We start from the raw sequence: 18,499 nt of genomic DNA on the forward strand, positions 1-18,499 counted from the left end.
CACTGTCCTCCACACCTTCTCCTCCGCATCCTTCCAGGGTGCAGCCGGCTACACCGCCGATGTCTCTCAGTCGTCTGCGCGGACGAGCCCTGCAAATACACCTGCACCTACTCTGCAGTAACACGATGGGTGGCATCAGTGGTGGGTCCTCATAGTGATACCCAGGAGCGGGCATTATTGGACACAATGGACAGGATTCGCGGAGACATGGCAGTGGTGGTGTCAATATAATGTGTGCTGTTTGTGGCTCTGAAATTCAATATGGGTAACACCCATGACAAACCCTCAGACACCCTTGTGCACCCCCTTCATGCTGACGAGACGTTTGCCTTACCCTGCCTACTGCACATATGTGATGCATGCCCTGTGGCTGCAGCACAGGTGGTGGCAGGTTGAGTGAGGCTGGCCGTGAGGGAGATGCACGAGAGGGTGAGTATGGGATGGAGCCATGAGATTGTATGAGGATTGGGTCGCGTGTTAGTGGCAGGATGAGTACTGGCGAGGTGAGTAGGTGGAGGTAAGATGAGGATGGGGTGTGAGTGGGCATGAAGGGTGATGTGACAGAATAGTGTTGGCGGTGCCGAAGGAGATTTGGGGTGGGGGCAGTGTTGTGGCAGACGGAGTGTAGGGGAAAGACTTCGTGTTCTCACTGTGGCTGACCTACTGCGGTCATTGCAGCGCCTCCTGCACTGTATGCAGGTGGGCCATATGTTGGTGGCGCAGGTGACCCCCTCTGCCACCTCGAGCCAGGCCTTCTTGGTGGCAGAGGCAGGCCGCTTCCTCCCACCCGCCGGGGGGAAGATCTGTGTCCTCCCCCTCCTCCTCACCCCATCTGATGATACCTGGGGTGAGGCATCATTAAACTGGGAGCAGCCTTCCCCCTGGGCTGCTCCATGCTGCAATTTGTCCCATTGGTTGCAGCATCTGTCAGTGGAGGACTGCCCCTTTAACTAGAGAGCCTCCAGCTGACAGATCGTACTGCGCATGCGCAGCCCGACCGACGCGCAGGCCAGCGCCGTGGACCCCGGAGGAGCAGGTAATTGGATCCTATTAGTGGATTGCCTGCTACGATCGCGCGGGCAACCCACTAATTTCGCCGTTCGCGTTTTCGACGCTCCCGGAGGACCACCCGCTGGGAACCCGCAGGCCTGCTAAATTCGAGCCCCTTATCTTTCTGCAGTATAAATGTTCTGGAAAAATCCTCTCTTTATATTTTAATCTTCCTCAGGCACTTGCTGCAGGTCAGAAGATAATCAAGTTAAAATATTACATAAGGCAGCCTTTTAAATATTGACAAATTTATTTTCCATTTTATTAAAAATGTACCTGATATTGGTGGATATCAGTCAGAATTTTGCCCGTCTTGACGAATTCTATGTGCAATCATTCATATTATAGAGTAAAATGCTAAAATAACTATCTCTCGAGACAATAACAAGTTGCATTTATATAGTATTGCCCCTATAAAGAACTCCATGGAGCACACTGCAGAAAAGGGGATACCAAGCAGAAGAGGGAAATGACATTGAGGGTGAAGAAAAAATGATTGAAGAGAATGATTTTGAGGGGACTTTTGAAAACAGGAAGGAGGATAGCAAGATAGAGCTGCTGCTATTTTGGGATAGACTTTAGCTGGATGCCACTGCTGCCCTCCCCTGACGATATATTAGATACCATTGTTCTGCCAGGCCCACTTGACTGATCCTTCTTGAAGACCAATAAAGCTGATTTGTAACTGAACAACTTTAAGTTGCATAAGTTCAGCAACTCAAATGGTGGGTACCCAAGTTTCTGTAAAATCAGATTAAAGTTCCATGCCAGTATTACTGGCCTCAGTTTGGATTAATTCCTTCATGAATCTGGAAACAAAAACGTATTTCCCAAACAACACACCTATCAGCAATAGGTAGAAAATTGTATTGCTACCAAATGGACAAGCACACAGTTCAATTCACTCCACAATTAAGGAGCTTTTGAGAAACTGCATAAAAAATTGGATCAATTCCATGACTACAGCATCGTAACACCTACTTCTTTTGGAACTTAAACACGATTTGTCAAATTTGAATACTCCATTATTAATAGAATAAAAAGCTTTAATCTCTGTGAGTCATCTTGCCCATCTCAGCAAGTGAACCTTCATTGCACCCCTCTAAGGCAAGTATATCCTTAAGTAAGGAGACCAAAACTGTACACGGTACTCCAGATGTGGTTTCACTCCTCCTCACTCTTATACTCCAACCCCCTTGCAATAAAGGCTAACATACCATTTGTCTTCCTAATTGCTTGCTGTATCTGCATGTTAACTTTCTGCAATACATGTACAAGGACACCCAAATCCCTCTGACTACTGACAATTCTTAGTCTCTCACCTTTTAAAACATATCCTGCTTTTCTATTCTTCCTACCAAAGTGAATAACCTCACATTTCCCCACGTTATACTCCATCTGCCACCTTCTTGTCCACTCTCTTAACCTATCTTTTTCCCTTTGCAGTCTCTTTGCATCCTCCTCACAGCTTACTTTGCCACCTAGCTTTGTATTGTCAGCAAACTTGGATACATTACACCCGGTCCCCTCATCTAAGTTATTGATATATATTGTAAACAGCAGAGGCCCAAGCACTGATCCTTGCGGCACCCCACTAGTTACAACCAGCCGACCCGAAAATGACCCGTTTATTCCTACTCTCTGTTTTCTGTCCGTTAATCAATCCTCAACCCATGCTAATATATTACCCTAATCCCACAAGCCCTAATCTTGTTTAACAACCTCTTGTGTGGCACCTTTTCGAATGCCTTTTGAAAATCCAAATATACTGCATCCACTGGTTTCTCCTTATCTACCCTGCAAGTTATACCTTCAAAAAATTCTAATAGATTTGTCAAACATGATCTCCCTTTCATAAAACTGTGTTGACTCTGCCTTATCATATTAATAATAGATTCTAGATTTTCCCTACTACTGATATGAGGCTAACTGGCCTATAGTTCCCTTTTTTCTCTCTCCCGCCTTTCTTGAATAATGGGGTTAAATTTGCTACCTTCCAATCCACAGGGACCGTTCTAGAATCTAGGGAATTTTGGAAGATCAAAACCAATGCCTCCACTGTCTCTGCAGCCTCTTTTAGAACCCTAGGATGTAGGCCATCAGGTCCAGGGGATTTGTCCCATTAATTTCTCCAGTACTTTTTCTTTACTAATCTTAATTACTTTAAATTCCTCACTCTCATTAGAGCCTTGGCTCCCCACTTTTCCCGGTATGTTTTTTTGTCTTCTACTGTGATGAAAGATACAAAATATTTGTTTAACGTCTCTGCCCATTATAATTTCTCCTGTCTCTGCCTCTAAGGACCCACATTTACTTTCGTTAATCTCTTCCTTTTTACATACTTGTAGAAGCTCTTACAATCTGTTTCTATATTTCTTGCTAGTTTACTCCCATTCTCAATTTTTTTTATATTTCTTGCTAGTTTACTCTTGTATTCAATTTTCTCAATCTTCAACTTCTTGGTCATCCTTTGCTGATTTCTAAAACTCTCCCAATCCTCAGGCTTACTACTCTTTTTGGCAACATTGTAAGCCTCTTCTTTTAATCTAATACTATCCTTAACTTCACTAGTTAACCATGGTTGAATTGCTTTTCCATGGAGTTTTTATTCCTCAAGGGAATGTATATTCATTGAGAATTATGAAATATTTCTTTAAATGTTTGCCATTGCTTATCTACCGTCATATCTTTTAATCTAATTTCCCAATCTACCTTAGCCAACTCGCCCCTCATTCCTACATAATTGGCTTTGGTTAAGTTTAAGACCTTAGTTTTGGACTTAACTACATCACTCTCAAACTCAATGTGAAATTCTATCATATTATGATCACTCTTCACCAGAGAATCCTTAACTATAAGCTTACTAATTAACCCTGTCTCATTACACGACACCAGATTTAAAATAGCCTGTTCCCTGGTTGGTTTCTTGACATATTGTTCAAGAAAACTGTCTTGAATGCATTCCATGAACTCGTCATCCAAACTACTTTTGCCAATTTGATTTGCTCAGTCTATATGAAGATTAAAGTCCCCCACGATTATTGCATTACCCTTATTACATGCTCCTCCAATTTCCTGATTTATGCTCTGTCCAACACTATAAGTACTGTAGGGGGCCTATAAACTACTCTCACCAATGTTTTCTGCCCCTTGTTGTTTCTTAGCTCCACTCATACTGATTCCACATCCTGATTTTCTGAACTAAGATCCTTTCTCACTACTGCCTTTATCTCATCTTTTATTATCAGGGCTACCCCCCCACCCCAACCCTCCTCATTTTCCATTTTGCCTATCTTTTCTACAAGTCAAGTACCCTGGAATATTTAGTTCCCAACCTTGGTCATACTGCAACCACGTCTCATAATGGCTACTAGATCAACCCCAATTATCTCTATGTCATTAATTCTTCTATATTGTTACGAATGCTTCGTACATTGAGATAAAGTGCCTTTAATTTTAACATTTTACTATTTTTCCCTCATGTGACCTTAGTCGCGAATGCCCTATTACCTTTGTTACATTCTCTGCCCCTCCCTGCTTGTTTTTACCCAAATCACTACTCTGTTCTATAGCCTTGACCTTTCTCTTCAGAATTGTAAATTTACCCTTACCTGAACCCTCCTCCCACCCTTATTAGTTTAAAGCTCTATCTATCACCCTAGTTATTCGATTGGCCAGGACACTGGTCCCAGCCTGGTTTAAGTGGAGCCTGTCCCAATGGAACAGCTCCCTCTTTCCCCAGTACTGGTGCCAATGCTCCATGAATTGAAACCCCTGCTTCCCACACCACTCTTTCAGCCGTGCATTTAACCATCTAATCTGTGTGACCCTTTGCCAATTTGCACGTGGCTCAGGTAGTAATCCAGAGATAATTACCTTTGAGGTTCTGCTTTTTAATTTGGACCCTAGCTCCTCAAACTCCCTCAGCAGAACCTCATTCCTAATTCCACCTATGTCCTTGGTTCCTTTGTGGACCACGATAACTGGAACCTCCCCCTCATGCTTCAAGTTCTTCTCCAGCCGCGAGGAGATATCCTTAACCCTGGCAGGCAACACAGCCTTCCAGACTCCCGGTCGCGGCTACAGCAAACAGTATCTATCCCCTAACACATCACATTCCTTTTTGCTCCCCCCAATTGAATGGCCTCCTGTACAACATGTAGCAAGTGCCTCGTACCTTGTGCCTGTTGGACAAGTGCAAAGGCTGAGGCTCCTCCACCACTGCATCTTGGGTCCCCTTACTTGCCTGACTCACAGTCACATCCTCATGTCCCTGACCACTAACCAAATCTAAACCACTACCTAACCTAAGGGGTGTGACTGCCTCTTGGGTCAAAATGTACAGGTAACTCTCCCCCTCCCCGATGCATCACAATGTCTGCACCTCGGACTCCAGCTCAACAACTCTGAGCTGAAGTTCCTCGAGTTGCAGACACTTAATGTAGATGTGGATGCCTGGGGTCACGTTGCTCTCCACAAACTCCCATATGCTGCAATTACGGCACATCAAGCAATGCCATCTCGATCTAACCTTGTTTTATTTATTTACATAAAATTTTTATGTAATTAATTCACTTGGTTTGTTTTTAGTTTTTTTTAAACGAATTAATTTATCTAGTTTAAGTTATCAATTTAATAAAGTATTAGCAAGTTATAGGTTCTTAGTTTAAACCACTCCCCTAGCTTAGAGAGCAAAAAAATGTATTACTCACCAACCAGTCAACAAACTGCTGTCCTCTGATGTCACTCTTTCAAATTTCTACCTGTGTTTAAGTTGGTCTCAGCTTTATATCCCCGCCCTGCTCTCCTTTATATCCCCGCCCTGCTCTCCTTTATATCCCCGCCCTGCTCTCCTTTATATCCCCGCCCTGCTCTCCTTTATATCCCCGCCCTGCTCTCCCTTGTATCCCCGCCCTGCTCTCCCTTGTATCCCCGCCCTGCTCTCCCTTGTATCCCCGCCCTGCTCTCCCTTGTATCCCCGCCCTGCTCTCCCTTGTATTCCCGTTCCTTTATATCCCCGCTCTCAGTCGCTGGTCCTGCTCTTTCTGCTCCGGGATCTCGACTTCCGCTCCTTTTATCCCCAATAACCACAGTAACCACTAATAACACTAACCAATGAACTCAATACTTACTGACCTCCCCTCACCGCTCCTCCTTGTCTTAGTGACGTCATTTTTTCTAGATTTTTGATTCACCGCACTGCTCCCTTTATTCTCTGCTCAGTCTTAGTCTGTAGTTCTTTGGTTTAAATCTGAGTGCCTCCTTCCCCTCTGCACTCACCAAATTCTCAGTTGAATGTCCTCGCTCCATTAGCGCTTCATTCCATAAGAGGTTTACTCTCTGTCTTTTCCAACATCTGTGCTCAAGCTCAGACTTCAAACATACAGTTTCCTGTTAACAAAAATGTAGTCACAATCGCCTACAGAAATTGTCATAGCAATCTCACTGCTCAACATAACTTCTATAATGCCAGATGAACTTAAGGGGTAATCAGTTATCCTGTTCAGGAAATGGACATGCTGTTTACACCTTGTACAACCATTAGCAACGTGAAGTCATCAATCCCAGGTGTGTTGATTGTTGTGGTTAAAGGGACTGTTACAGTTCAGGCTTTTTCTCAACACCTTTTCTCATGTAAATGTCTTCACAATAGTTTCCATAATCCGGCCAAGATCTGCTACAAACTGAAACCTGCATCTTTATTCTTTGCTGTATTTTGCTTAACATGGCTCAAGCCGATCAGTTAAGTCCACTTGTAGTCAATTGTTTACTGGAGAATACATAAGATGCCTTCCACTACTTCTGTCTTCTGAATGATGGAAAAATTTCACACCATTTTATACAGGCTCAAGCACTGTTGGATTTATTTACAAATAAAACAATATACAGAAGCAAAAAGACATAAGCAAAATATTAACCAGCATAATATTTATGTAAGAGAACTGGAATCAATCCACAAGGAGAGCATATGCCCTTTTTTAGAAAGTGACTTTTTATTAGTTTCTTGAATCAGCTGAGCATTCACTTTCCTTAGCATACAGTCCATAGTTGAAGTGTACCTTTCAGGTCGAGATGTTGGAGGTGTGACCAGTAAGTCACGAGCATTCACAAATCTCGGTGGGCTTTCACCAGAACTGAAGACCAGCAGGCAGAATTTATTTGATATAAAGCCGTTTCTTTGAAGTGATCAAGTAATATTAAGTATTCACACTTAGTTGACAGTGGGATAATGTTTGCAACAATGATGCCTGTCTCCTATCTTCCATTTTGTACATGTTACACAGAGCAGCCTCCATTTTAACATTAGCTACTTGAAACTATATAAAGCTAAAAACAGAAATCCCTGGGACCGGGCCATGATATATTTTCCAGAATGTTACATGTAAAAGATATGAAGTGAACTGCTGTTATGGTAATGATGCTGGTATTCATTTCAAAATGGTGTCAACCAAATCATGTGCAAGCTTTTACAAATATTACTCTTACTATCTGGTAGGATTACCTGAAGCAGGTGTTGGACATTGACCTGCATGCCCAGATCCACTTTGGCAGAGTCTTCATGAAACCTGGGTAAGTGTCAATAAAACAAGATAAAGTAATAATTTTATAGCATAATGTGAAACTTACATTTAAAAGATTAAAGAGGAACTCTAGCATGATTTTAGTAAAAGATCTCAGCTGATTAATTTCCACTCATAATGTAAAATCACGTCTCCCATGGCAGTGGTCCTGAAGTGAAAATTCCAACAACAACAAAAATCTGTAAGTTAGGCTGTTAACTTTTAAAATATTATTTACAACCACGATTTGCAGATCAATATTGAGAATAAGCTGTTCTGCTATTTTTATTGTTTTGGGAGATAGAAAGGGGAAAAGAGAGAGACCAAAGGATGGTGTTATGAAACACCGTTTTATCCATGACATAGGGAGATCAATTTTTGTATTCCTCGGCTCAGTGACTTTACAAGCTAAGAAATCACTGGCTCATTACGTACAAAATAGTTGCTTCCCACAGGCAGTGGCTAGAGAGAATGACAGAAGATTGATTTTGAACTTTTCAGCACTCACTTTTGAAGAGCTTTTTGTAAAATACAGAGGTGGCCTGTTGCCATAGCGCTTTGATGTATTCAACGTGTCATGTCACAAAGCGATATCATGGATGAGGAAGGCCATTTGGCCTGCCTTAATTTATCCATCAAAAATACACTAAAATTCCCCCATTGCAGCATCCAATTACTTAAATAATTGCAGGGTTTTTGCATGTACTATTCTATCCTAGAGTCTATTCCATTTGTTGATCATTGTGTGTGTGATAGAGAGCTTCCTGGCATCAGTCCTAAAATTGCCTTTTTACTATTTTGAAACTGTGTCCCATTGTCCTACTGTCACACTTTCAGAATAATTTCCAAGATTCTCCTTACCATTCACTATCTTATACACCTGTATAAGATCTTTTGGACATCTTCTTTCAAGGCTGAAATACCCAAGATTTTCTCGAGTCTTTGCTCATAACTCGGAACAAAAAGGATCAAGTTTCCTATTTTCTGCACACTGATTTCCTGATCTGCCAGGCTGGTAGGGGAAGAGACCAGATGCTCCCCAAGAAGCAATGGGAAATTCAGAAAGAATTAGCTGAATTCGTCTTGTTTATTTGCTCATAACCATTTCCAGAAACATAGTAAAAGCCAACAACTTGGCCAAAAGACCGAGGAAGATAAAGTAATTGAGCTGCTGAGGGATTAACTAAGTGAGAAAGTGTAGTTTTGATTGAAGACGACAAAATGGAAAAATGTCAGTATGTTGTACTATTCTCAGGAGCCAACCAAAAATAGCACGTATTCTAGCTGTGAGATGAGCCATCGTCTATGGAACCTGAGCATCTTCCTCTCTCTGGATGATGCTCAGGTTCCTCATGGTTGCACCTTTGCATCATGTTTTAATGTCCCATCCCACAATCACTCCACAAAGCTGAAGCTATTTGAGGTCATTGCATTGGTAGTCAACACTGGAAACCACAGGACAAGCCACCAATCTCCCAACAGGTACACAATTGAAAGAGATGGCTGCTAAAATTCTTTCAACTTGCCTGAAAAAGGGGCTTTTACAGGCAGTCATTGTATCTAAAATAATGTTGTAAAAGAGCACATTGTATTGAGCAAAAGCTGTATTTTTATTTTATGTCTTTTGTTTTACTATGTGGAGCAGCATATTTTCAATAGTTTGCACAAGGATAGCCTTTGCAAAAGATTCACATTGTTTGCAACCCTCTTCTCTTTCATTGCTTGAGGGATGGTTCCAAAACCTTTATGTGAAATAGGTACCTTGATACATTACTTGTCTCAAATGAATTTTTTGCTTTTTTTAATGTCATGAAAACAGTAGGGCTCAGCTGTTATCTCAGCGAGATTTTCAATGCTTGGGTCACGCAACAACACAACTTGCATTTATATCGCCTTTAATGTAGTAAAACGCCCTAACCCGCTTCACAGGAGCGTTATCAAACAAAATTTCACATCGAGCCACATAAGGAGGTATTAAGACAGATGACCAAAAGCTTGGTCATATAGGTAGGTTTTAAGGAGAGTCTTAAAAGAGGGGAGGGAGAGGTCAAGAGGCGGAGAGGTTATGGGATGGAATTCCAGAGCTTAGTTCCCAGGCAGCTGAAGCATGGCCATCAATGGTGGAGCAATTAAAATCGGAGATGCGCAAAAGGCAAGAATTGGAGGAGCGCAGAGATCTCGGAGGGTTGTAGGGCTGGAGGAGGTTACAGAGATAGGCAACGTCATGGAGGGATTTGAAAACAAGAATGAGAATTTTAAAATCGAGGCGTTCCAGACCAGGAGCCAACGTAGGTCAGCGAGCACAGAGGAGATGGATGAACGGGACTTGGCGCGAGTTAGGATACGGGCAGCAGAGTTTTGGATGAGCTCAAGTTTTTGGAGGGTGGAAGATGGGAGGCTAGCCAGGAGACCATTGGAATAGTCCAGTCTGGTATAAATACAGTATAAATATGTTCATGCAATTAGTGGAGTATATGTACACCTTGAGGCTCCTCAAGATTAATTTGGTGAAACTAATCTCCTCATTACAGTTGATTGCCACAAAATACATTTTATAAAAAAGCCCAACCTCTTCATTGTGTGGGCAAAATCTTCCGGTGTTCCAGACACCTTTCTCATATTCATTGCTGCTTTTAAGATTGCTGGATGCGATTCAAAGGCCTCCAGTAATCCTGTCTTTAAGTTGGTTGCAAGAATATTCAAGGATTTTTTTTTTAAATGATCATCCTTGTCCCACTGTTTGCACTGATCCTGCTCATGGGTTCAGTTTTCTCACCTCACTGCCACCACTTTTTGTGTTTCGCACTCAGTACCATGATTATGTGCTGCTGCTGCTGCCTATTCACTGCTGTTAAATGTCGCGACTTGATTGGACTTTTCAAAAATAAAATCCTGCCTAAAATAACCATCTCTATTTGGCCTGTGAGCTCCAAACTTGATTGGTTGATATTAATATGATGGCACATCATGATTAGCCAGGATGCTCAATCAATATGAGGCTGATTGGCCAGTGGTACTACTAATGGCTTTCTACCTGTTACAAAATAATATGTGTGTCTGCCGACACGCCTGTTCTTGAGGTTTTTGTGCAAATCACAGCAAAAATTGATTGTGAAGCGTCTTGTATCTGAGTAGTGATGAAAGTAAATGTAGTAAATGATTTTAGGAACAAAATTAAAAATGACGTGAAATTGAAGTTCTGAATAATGCCAAAATACAACGCAGTGATGTATTTTTGGGTGAATTTTTGTGCAACGATGAGGGAATGTTTGTTTTGGGGAACAAAATGATTTTCTATTTTTGGCACCTGTTGTCAGCATCAAGGACTCCAAAGCAAAATATCGAATAGGTCAGATGCAGACTGAAGCTCCCTCCAATCTTCTATCTTAGAGTATTTTCATTTCCCAATTGCGATTTGCAGTTTTTTGCTCCAGACCTGTGTCAACTAGGAACTGGATTGAGACTGCAAAATTAATTTCACCACAGGCACTTAGACCCATCAGAGTGAGGAGCCATTTATCCCATTAGTCTAAAGTTGATTCAACTCTTGGTCTCATAAGTGACAGATTAGCTTTTTTGTCCTAGGGAAATGGTTCACAAGTAAAATCATTAGTTATATGAACAGGGACTTGATTGGACTTTTGATAAATTTATGTATATCACCGCTCAATGCCCCAAGTGAGTACAGGTAACTAGCTCACCATCTAACTTTGTTTATGAAACTAAATTGTTCCAGAAATCTAAAAAGTAACTAAATTTAGCAGTGATCTCCATAATAAATTAATTCTCAAAAAGCTGCAATTTTGGATTTGCTTCAATGAACGGGTGTTACTAGAGTATCTTGACAAATATACCATCCTATATCATGATTGATGTATTCATAAGAACAATTAAGTACCCCGTTCAAATATCAGTTTGCAGCGAAGTGCAGCACCATAGCGGAGTCAGTGGGGAGATGAGAAAGGCTAATGCCAACTATTACTGCCTGTGTTAGGCTATTTAAGAGTCTATGAGCGGATGAGAGAGGTGGGAAGAAAGCAGTCTGAGGCTCAGGGCTAAGAGTAGCAGATGGGGGATTGAACTGATGTGGCAGAAAGGCAAGAGAAGTGAGTCAAAATGATTGATTTATAATGGATGAGAATGAGGTCACTACCCTCTTGAAAATAGCAGCATTTTATTTTAAATCAACAGTTACAATACTGATAATGCAGTTTAAGAAGTATTGGAGGGTTATGTAAATTGCCTGGAGATTTTAACTCCCGACAGGAAACCGGCGGGAGTGTGAGTCAGAGGCCTGGGCCCTATTTTAACTGCCGGGCCCTATTTGAATCCGCAGTCAGCTGGTCAGTGGGGGAAGAGGAAAATCTGGCAGATCCGAGACCGGCCACTGTCACCAGGAGAACGCTGCTGGCAACAGGTTCAGGGGGGTTGTTGCGAGGGTTTCCCAGCTGGATGGAGGATCCCCAGGGCATCAGAGGCCTGGACTTTCCTTGTTAGGCATGGGAGGAGCCTCCTGCTCCCCAGGTCCCCACAAGCAAATTCTTTTTTTAACTCAACTCGTTGGCTTCATAGAAACATGGAAACATTTACGGCACAGAAGAAGACCATTCGGCCCATTGTGTCTGTGTCGGTCTAATCCCACTTCCCAGCACTTGGTCCGTAGCCCTGTAGGTTATGGCAATTCAAGTGCACATCCAAGTACTTTTTAAATGTGATGAGGGTTTCTGCCTCTACCAGATAGTGACTTCCAGACCCTACCACCCTCTGGATGAAAAAAATGTCCTCAGCTCCCCTCTAATCCTTCTACCAATTACTTTAAATCTATGCCCCCTGCTTATGGACCTCTCTGCTAAGGGAAATAGGTCCTTCCTGTCCACTCTATCTAGGCCCCTCATAATTTTATACACCTCAATTAAATCACCCCTCAGCCTCCTCTGTTGCAAAGAAAACAACCCCAACCTATCCAATCTTTCCTCATAGTTAAAATTCTCCAGTCCTGGCAACATCCTCGTAAACCTCCTCTGTACCCCTTTATGGCAATCACATCTTTCCTGTAATGTGGTGACCAAAACTGTATGCAGTACTCAAGCTGTGGCCTAACTAGTGTTTTATACAGTTCTAGCATAACCTCCCTGCTCTTATATTCCGTACCTCGGCTAATAAATGAAAGTATCCCATATGCCTTCTTAACCACCTTATTTACCCTGTCCTGCTACCTTCAGGGATCTGTGGACATGCACTCCAAGGTCCCTCTCTTCCTCTACACCTCTCAGTATCCTCCCGTTTATTGTGTACTCCCTTGCCTTCTTAGACCTCCCTAAATGCATTACCTCACACTTCTCCGGATTGAATTCCATTTGCCATTTTTCTGCCCACCTGACCAGTCCATTGATATCTTCCTGCAGTATACAGCTTTCCTCCTCACTATCAACCACACAGCCAATTTTTGTATCATCTGCAAACTTCTTAATCATGTCCCCTACGTTTAAATCTAAATCATTAATGTATACCACAAAAAGCAAGGGACGGAGTACTGAGCCCTGCGGAACCCCACTGGAACAGCCTTCCAGTCACATAAACACCCAGCAACCATCACCCTTTGCTTCCTGCCACTGAGCCAATTTTGGATCCAATTTGCCACTTTTCCTTGGATCCCATGGGTTTTACTTTTTTGATCAGTCTGCCATTTGAGACCTCGTCAAAAGCCTTACTAAAATCCATGTACACTTCATCAAATGCGATACCCTCATCAACCCTCCTTGTTACCTCCTCAAAAAATTCAATCAAGTTAGTCAGACACAATGGGCCCGATGTTAGCAGGGCTGCGGGTTCTCGGTGGGTGGGCTATCAGGCGCGTGGGTAACGCGCCCGGTGAAATTGGTGGGTTTCCCGCACGATCGTAGCAGGCAAACCACTAATTGGAGCCACTTACCTGCTCCTCCGGGTTCCCCGCTGCTGATCTGCGCGTCGGGCGGGCTGCGCAAGCGCAGTAAGATCTGTCAGCTGGAGGCGCTCTATTTAAAGGGGCAGTCCTCCACTGACAGATGCTGCAACCAATAGCAAAGATGACTGCATGGAGCAGCCCAGGGGGAAGGCTGGTCCCAGTTTAATGATGCCTCACCCCAGGTATCAATACATGGGGTGAGGAGGAGGGGGAGGACAGAGATCTTCCACCCGGCGGGCGGGAGGAGGCGGCCCGCCTCTGCCACCAGGAAGGCCTGGCTCGAGATGACAGAGGGGGTCACCTGCGCCACCAACATATCGCCCACCTGCACACAGTGCAGGAGGCGCTCCAATGACCGCAGTAGGTCAGCCACAGTGAGTACACGTAGTCTTTCCCCTACACTCCGTCTGCCACAGCACTGCCCCCACCCCACATCTCCTTCGGCACTGCCAACACTACTCTGTCACATCACCCCTCATACCCACTCAAACCCCATCCTCATCTTACCTGCACTTACTCACCTCGCCAGTACTCACCCCGCCACTACCACGCAACCCAATCCTCATACAATCTCATGGCTCTATCCCATACTCACCCTCTCATGCATCTCTCTCACGGCCAGCCTCACTCAACCTGCCACAACCTGTGCTGCAGCCACAGGGCATGTATCACATATGTGCAGTAGGAAGCGTAAGGCAAACGTGTCGTGAGCATGAAGGGGATGCACAAGGGTGTTTGAGGGTTTGTCATGGGTGTTAGTTATATTGAATTTCAGAACAACGCACATCACACATTATATTGGCACCACTACTGCCATGTCTCCGCGAATCCTGTCTGGTTTGTGCAATAATGCCCGCTCCTGGGTATCACTATGAGGACCCACCACTGATGCCACCCAGTGTGTCACTGCAGAGTGGGTATAGGTGTATTTGCAGGGCTCTTCTGCACAGACGACTGAGAGACATCGGCGATGTCCCCGGTTGCACCCTGGCAGGCTGCGGAGGAGAAGTTGTGGAGGGCAGTGGTGACTTTGACAGCGACAGGTAAGAAGATGGTGCTCGGGCCAGCCAGGAGCAGCTCGGCATGAAAGAGGCTGCAGATGTCCATGGCTACATGTCGAGTGACTCTGAGCCTCCGTGTGCACTGCTGCTCAGAGAGGTCCGGGAGGCTGAGCCTCGGTCTGTGGACCCTGTGGCGAGGGTAGTGCCCTCTGCGACGCATCTCTCTCTGCGGTAGCCCTCCCTCCTGCTGTACAGGTGGATGTGTCACAGCACTCTGTTGTGGAGCTCCACGTGTCAGAGGTGGACGGCGTGGATGGCGAGGCTGGTGATGCTGTTCGCCCTCCGAGGAGGTCATGACTGCAGCTACGGTGGCCCCCATCCGCAAGATGTACAGCTGAGGGGGTCTGCAAGGTAGGTACATGTCTCCGGACCCCAGGGTACATGTGCAGGTTGGTGACTTTGACTGTCAGGAGGAAGGTGGTGGGGGCCAAACTTTGTCCCAAGTGACGGAGTGGCCTCCTGCAATAGGTGAGGGTCTTTCCCCCCCCCCCCCCCCACCACCTGTCAAATGGACCTTTGCAGCTGCCACAGGCTGACGGCTGCAACACATCCATTCGAGCTGGGAGTGTTTCCCCCAGTGTGGGAAACAGTCCCATTTTGTTCTAAAATCCCACATAGTCCCTTAATCAGGTCAGTTAATGACCTGAAATACCTAACTAAATATTGTCAAGTGGCATCCCACTGGCTTTAATTGTCTGCGGGATTCCCACCAGCGGGGGCTGCGCGCGCACGCCGGCGCGTCGGCGGGGAACCCGGAAGTGCACGGGTTCGGGGCGGGCTCCGCTACCGCGCCGGGATTCTCCGATTTTCGGAGCCCCCCCGCGGGAAACGCACCCGATAGCGGGTGGTAAAATTGAGCCCAATACTTCCCTTAAAAAATCCATGCTGATTGTCCTTGATTAATCCGTGCCTTTCTAAATGACAGTTTATACTGTCCTTCAGAATTGATTCCAATAATTTGCCCACCACTAAGGTTCACTTGGCGGAGTGACCGCGGAGTCCGTCAAAGCCACCGGTGTTAAAATCGCAAATCGACAGGAATGGAGCTGCTCCATTTTAACTGCTCCCCCACTCCTTTCCCGCCGATCTGGAAGTGTTAAAATCGACATGTGTATCTCTTTTCGCAAAGGACCACTACATCAAAAAAGAACAAATTATCACATGAAAGACTGGTCCTTCTGAGGCTGCAACCTGGCATTCCCTCATCTTACTGTCTAACTGGTAGAGAGAGAAAGGAGTGAAACTCCATCAGTGCAGGCCTTTATTCAAATTGCCAACGAGCTGTGATGTTAAGTTCTCTGTCCATCTATCTGTCACACAATCATGTTGGCTCTTTGCATGGGTTAAAGATTTGCATAATATAAAAAATCGCTTGAACTCTTCAAGACCATTAAATTGCCTTAGAGAATATAATAAAACATGGTTACCATAACATGTAATTAGAATCGCACTTTGTTAAATATGTAAATTGCATACCAAGACACCATTGTGTGCTACTTGCTGTAAGTCTCTCCACTTAAAGGATATTGTTATCACTACTGCTCATTTACACTTAAAAAAGATTTCTGGCATGTGAGCTTAATCCATCAGCTCACTCTGTTCTGTTTGGCACAGCAGGTGAATCGAGTCCGGTGCAATCTTTCAGTGTCTGTGTTTTTATAAACATTAGAGCAGGGTTGCACTGCGAAGACACTTCAGAGGATGATAATGCTGTCCAGGTTTCGTATGAGCAAGGAGGAATGTGATCTTTAGCTCCCTGCCCCCTGCCACCCCACCTCACTCCAGCACCAAAATTCTGCTCTGTGAGGGGGGATCTAAACCTTGCATCCAACCAAACTGCAACATTCTTCTCAGTAGGGGAGGGGTGCTAATGCGAACTTACTCTCAGTGCTGGATGGGGTGTATGTGAGTTGCAACTTCACTGCCCCATCTCCTAGATTCTTTTCAGTGGGGGTAGTGGGTTGTGCTGTGGTGCATGTTCTGTGCCCCGAGGTCAGCAAGTGGGGTGGGGGAGGGGGGAGGGTTTCAGGATGTACATTGCTGCTCCGTGAGGGGAGGATGTGATATTACTGCTCATTTGGAGGTGGTGAGGGGGAACCAGATTTGTGCTGAGGAAAACATTGGGAGGAGGCCTGTCATCTCATGGTTGGTCTTCCAGCCACTCCCTACACATGCTACTCACACGGGCCAGCGGCAATAGTTGAGGCACCAGCATCAATAGCTGTGCTGGAACGGGCGGCTACTTAGAGACAAAGCGGGTGATGCAGCTGGTGCGGGGCAGGGACCTGGCGCCTATGGCATTGAATCGGGAACCTGGAAGAGGGTGCAGCACAGGGAGAGCACGGCTGGTCAATCCGGATCAGGAGGTGATGCTACTGTCCCAATTAGGTGCAGATACTTTATGGGCTGGGAACATTCTGAATGGAGAAATAAAAAGGACTTCAGTATTTTGTACAAACAACATTGAACGTTTAACCCACACACGAACAATCTCCTACCTCTTGCTTATCTCAAAGCAGAGAACCACATAATATCACAGCATGAAAGGAAAATATTTCAGTTCATGCCACAGTGTCACCCAGAGCCTGCAACTTAAAGAAAGAACTTGCATTTATATGATGCCTTTCACATCCCAAATGCTTTACTGCCAATTAATTACTTTTGAAGTATAGTCCCTGTTGTTTTGTAGGCAAATATGGAAGCCAATTTGTGCACAGCAAGGCCCCACAAACAGCAAATGAGGTAACTGAACAGTTAATCTGTTTTTGGTGGTGTTTGTTGAAGGATAAATATTGGGCAGGACACTGGGAGACCTCTTTTCTATTAGTGCCAAGGGATCTTTTACATACATCTGAGCAGGCCGACAGAGCCTCAGCTTAATGTCTTAACTAAAAAACAGTGCCTCTGATAATATGGTATTACCTCTGTAGCCCACTGAAGTCTCAGCCTAGATTCTGTACTCGAGTCCCGGTGTTCGGCTTGAGCCCAGGGTCCTCTGACTCAGAGGCAAAAGTGCTACCAGTGAGCCAAAGCTGACTTTTTTTGGCCATTTTCACCGTATATACTTGCACTGTATAAAACATATAAAGAGTTAGGTTGTCACATTCATTAATTCAAAAGCAGAACACTTAATTATTTTGGAAACCCCTATCACAAACATAACATTGCTGCAGGTAAATGTTGACACTTTTACAATGGATTTTGCCATAGACACAGCCTGACACGGGAGTTTTCACTGAATTTTGAAATGGACTGTTGTAAGCCATTCAGTATTTTTAATAGAGAATAAGTATAAATTAACTGGTTATTTTGTTTTTATTCATTTATTTTTCTGTTTTAATCTTGTTTTCTTCCATTAGCTAGTCACAGGTCAGGGAGGTTGGAAATCCCCATTTAAGTCACTATGGGCCATTTGTTAACTCAACCTCCAACAACTGACTTAAGAGAAATTTGCAAAAACCTGTTTCCTTCCTTTGACTGGAGAATGATGAGTAGTGCGAGATAATGAAAAGAAGAAAGGGAGAATTTTGATCTATAGTCATATTCATTAAATCCCATTCCAGCTATTTACAGAAAATATTACAGCAATCTCAGTAATAAATACAAAAATATCAGTGTTTCTCATAGAGAGACCATGAACATGTGGAATCCCCACTCTGTGATTGTAATTGTGCAGGTAGATGGAGTTAAGATACGGATCAGCCATGATCTAATTTAATAGCAGAACAAGCTCAAGGGGCTAGTTGGCCTACTGCTGTTCCTATGTTTTGTGGAATCGCATTACAGCTCACTTCGAACACTTTGAAATTCAAGTCATGAAAATCTTTTAAATTGACCGTTTGCATGGTTCTCATTCAAAGCAAGATATTAAACACACTTCCTTA

At 44.1% G+C, this 18,499-nt stretch overlaps 1 protein-coding gene across 2 annotated transcripts in view; it reads left to right on the forward strand.

Annotated features, from left to right (window-relative positions):
* The window catches only part of LOC137326344 (gephyrin), a 491,797-nt gene that overhangs the window by 456,227 nt on the left and 17,071 nt on the right, over positions 1-18,499 (forward strand). For both annotated transcript variants that reach the window (XM_067991340.1, XM_067991341.1), the window contains exon 19: positions 7,547-7,620. In XM_067991340.1, coding sequence (XP_067847441.1) covers positions 7,547-7,620 — 74 coding nt within the window. The remainder of the gene's footprint in view (positions 1-7,546; positions 7,621-18,499) is intronic.

This window comes from Heptranchias perlo, chromosome 10 (genome assembly GCF_035084215.1).
Source record: "Heptranchias perlo isolate sHepPer1 chromosome 10, sHepPer1.hap1, whole genome shotgun sequence".
In the NCBI taxonomy this organism is placed as follows: Eukaryota; Metazoa; Chordata; class Chondrichthyes; order Hexanchiformes; family Hexanchidae; genus Heptranchias; species Heptranchias perlo.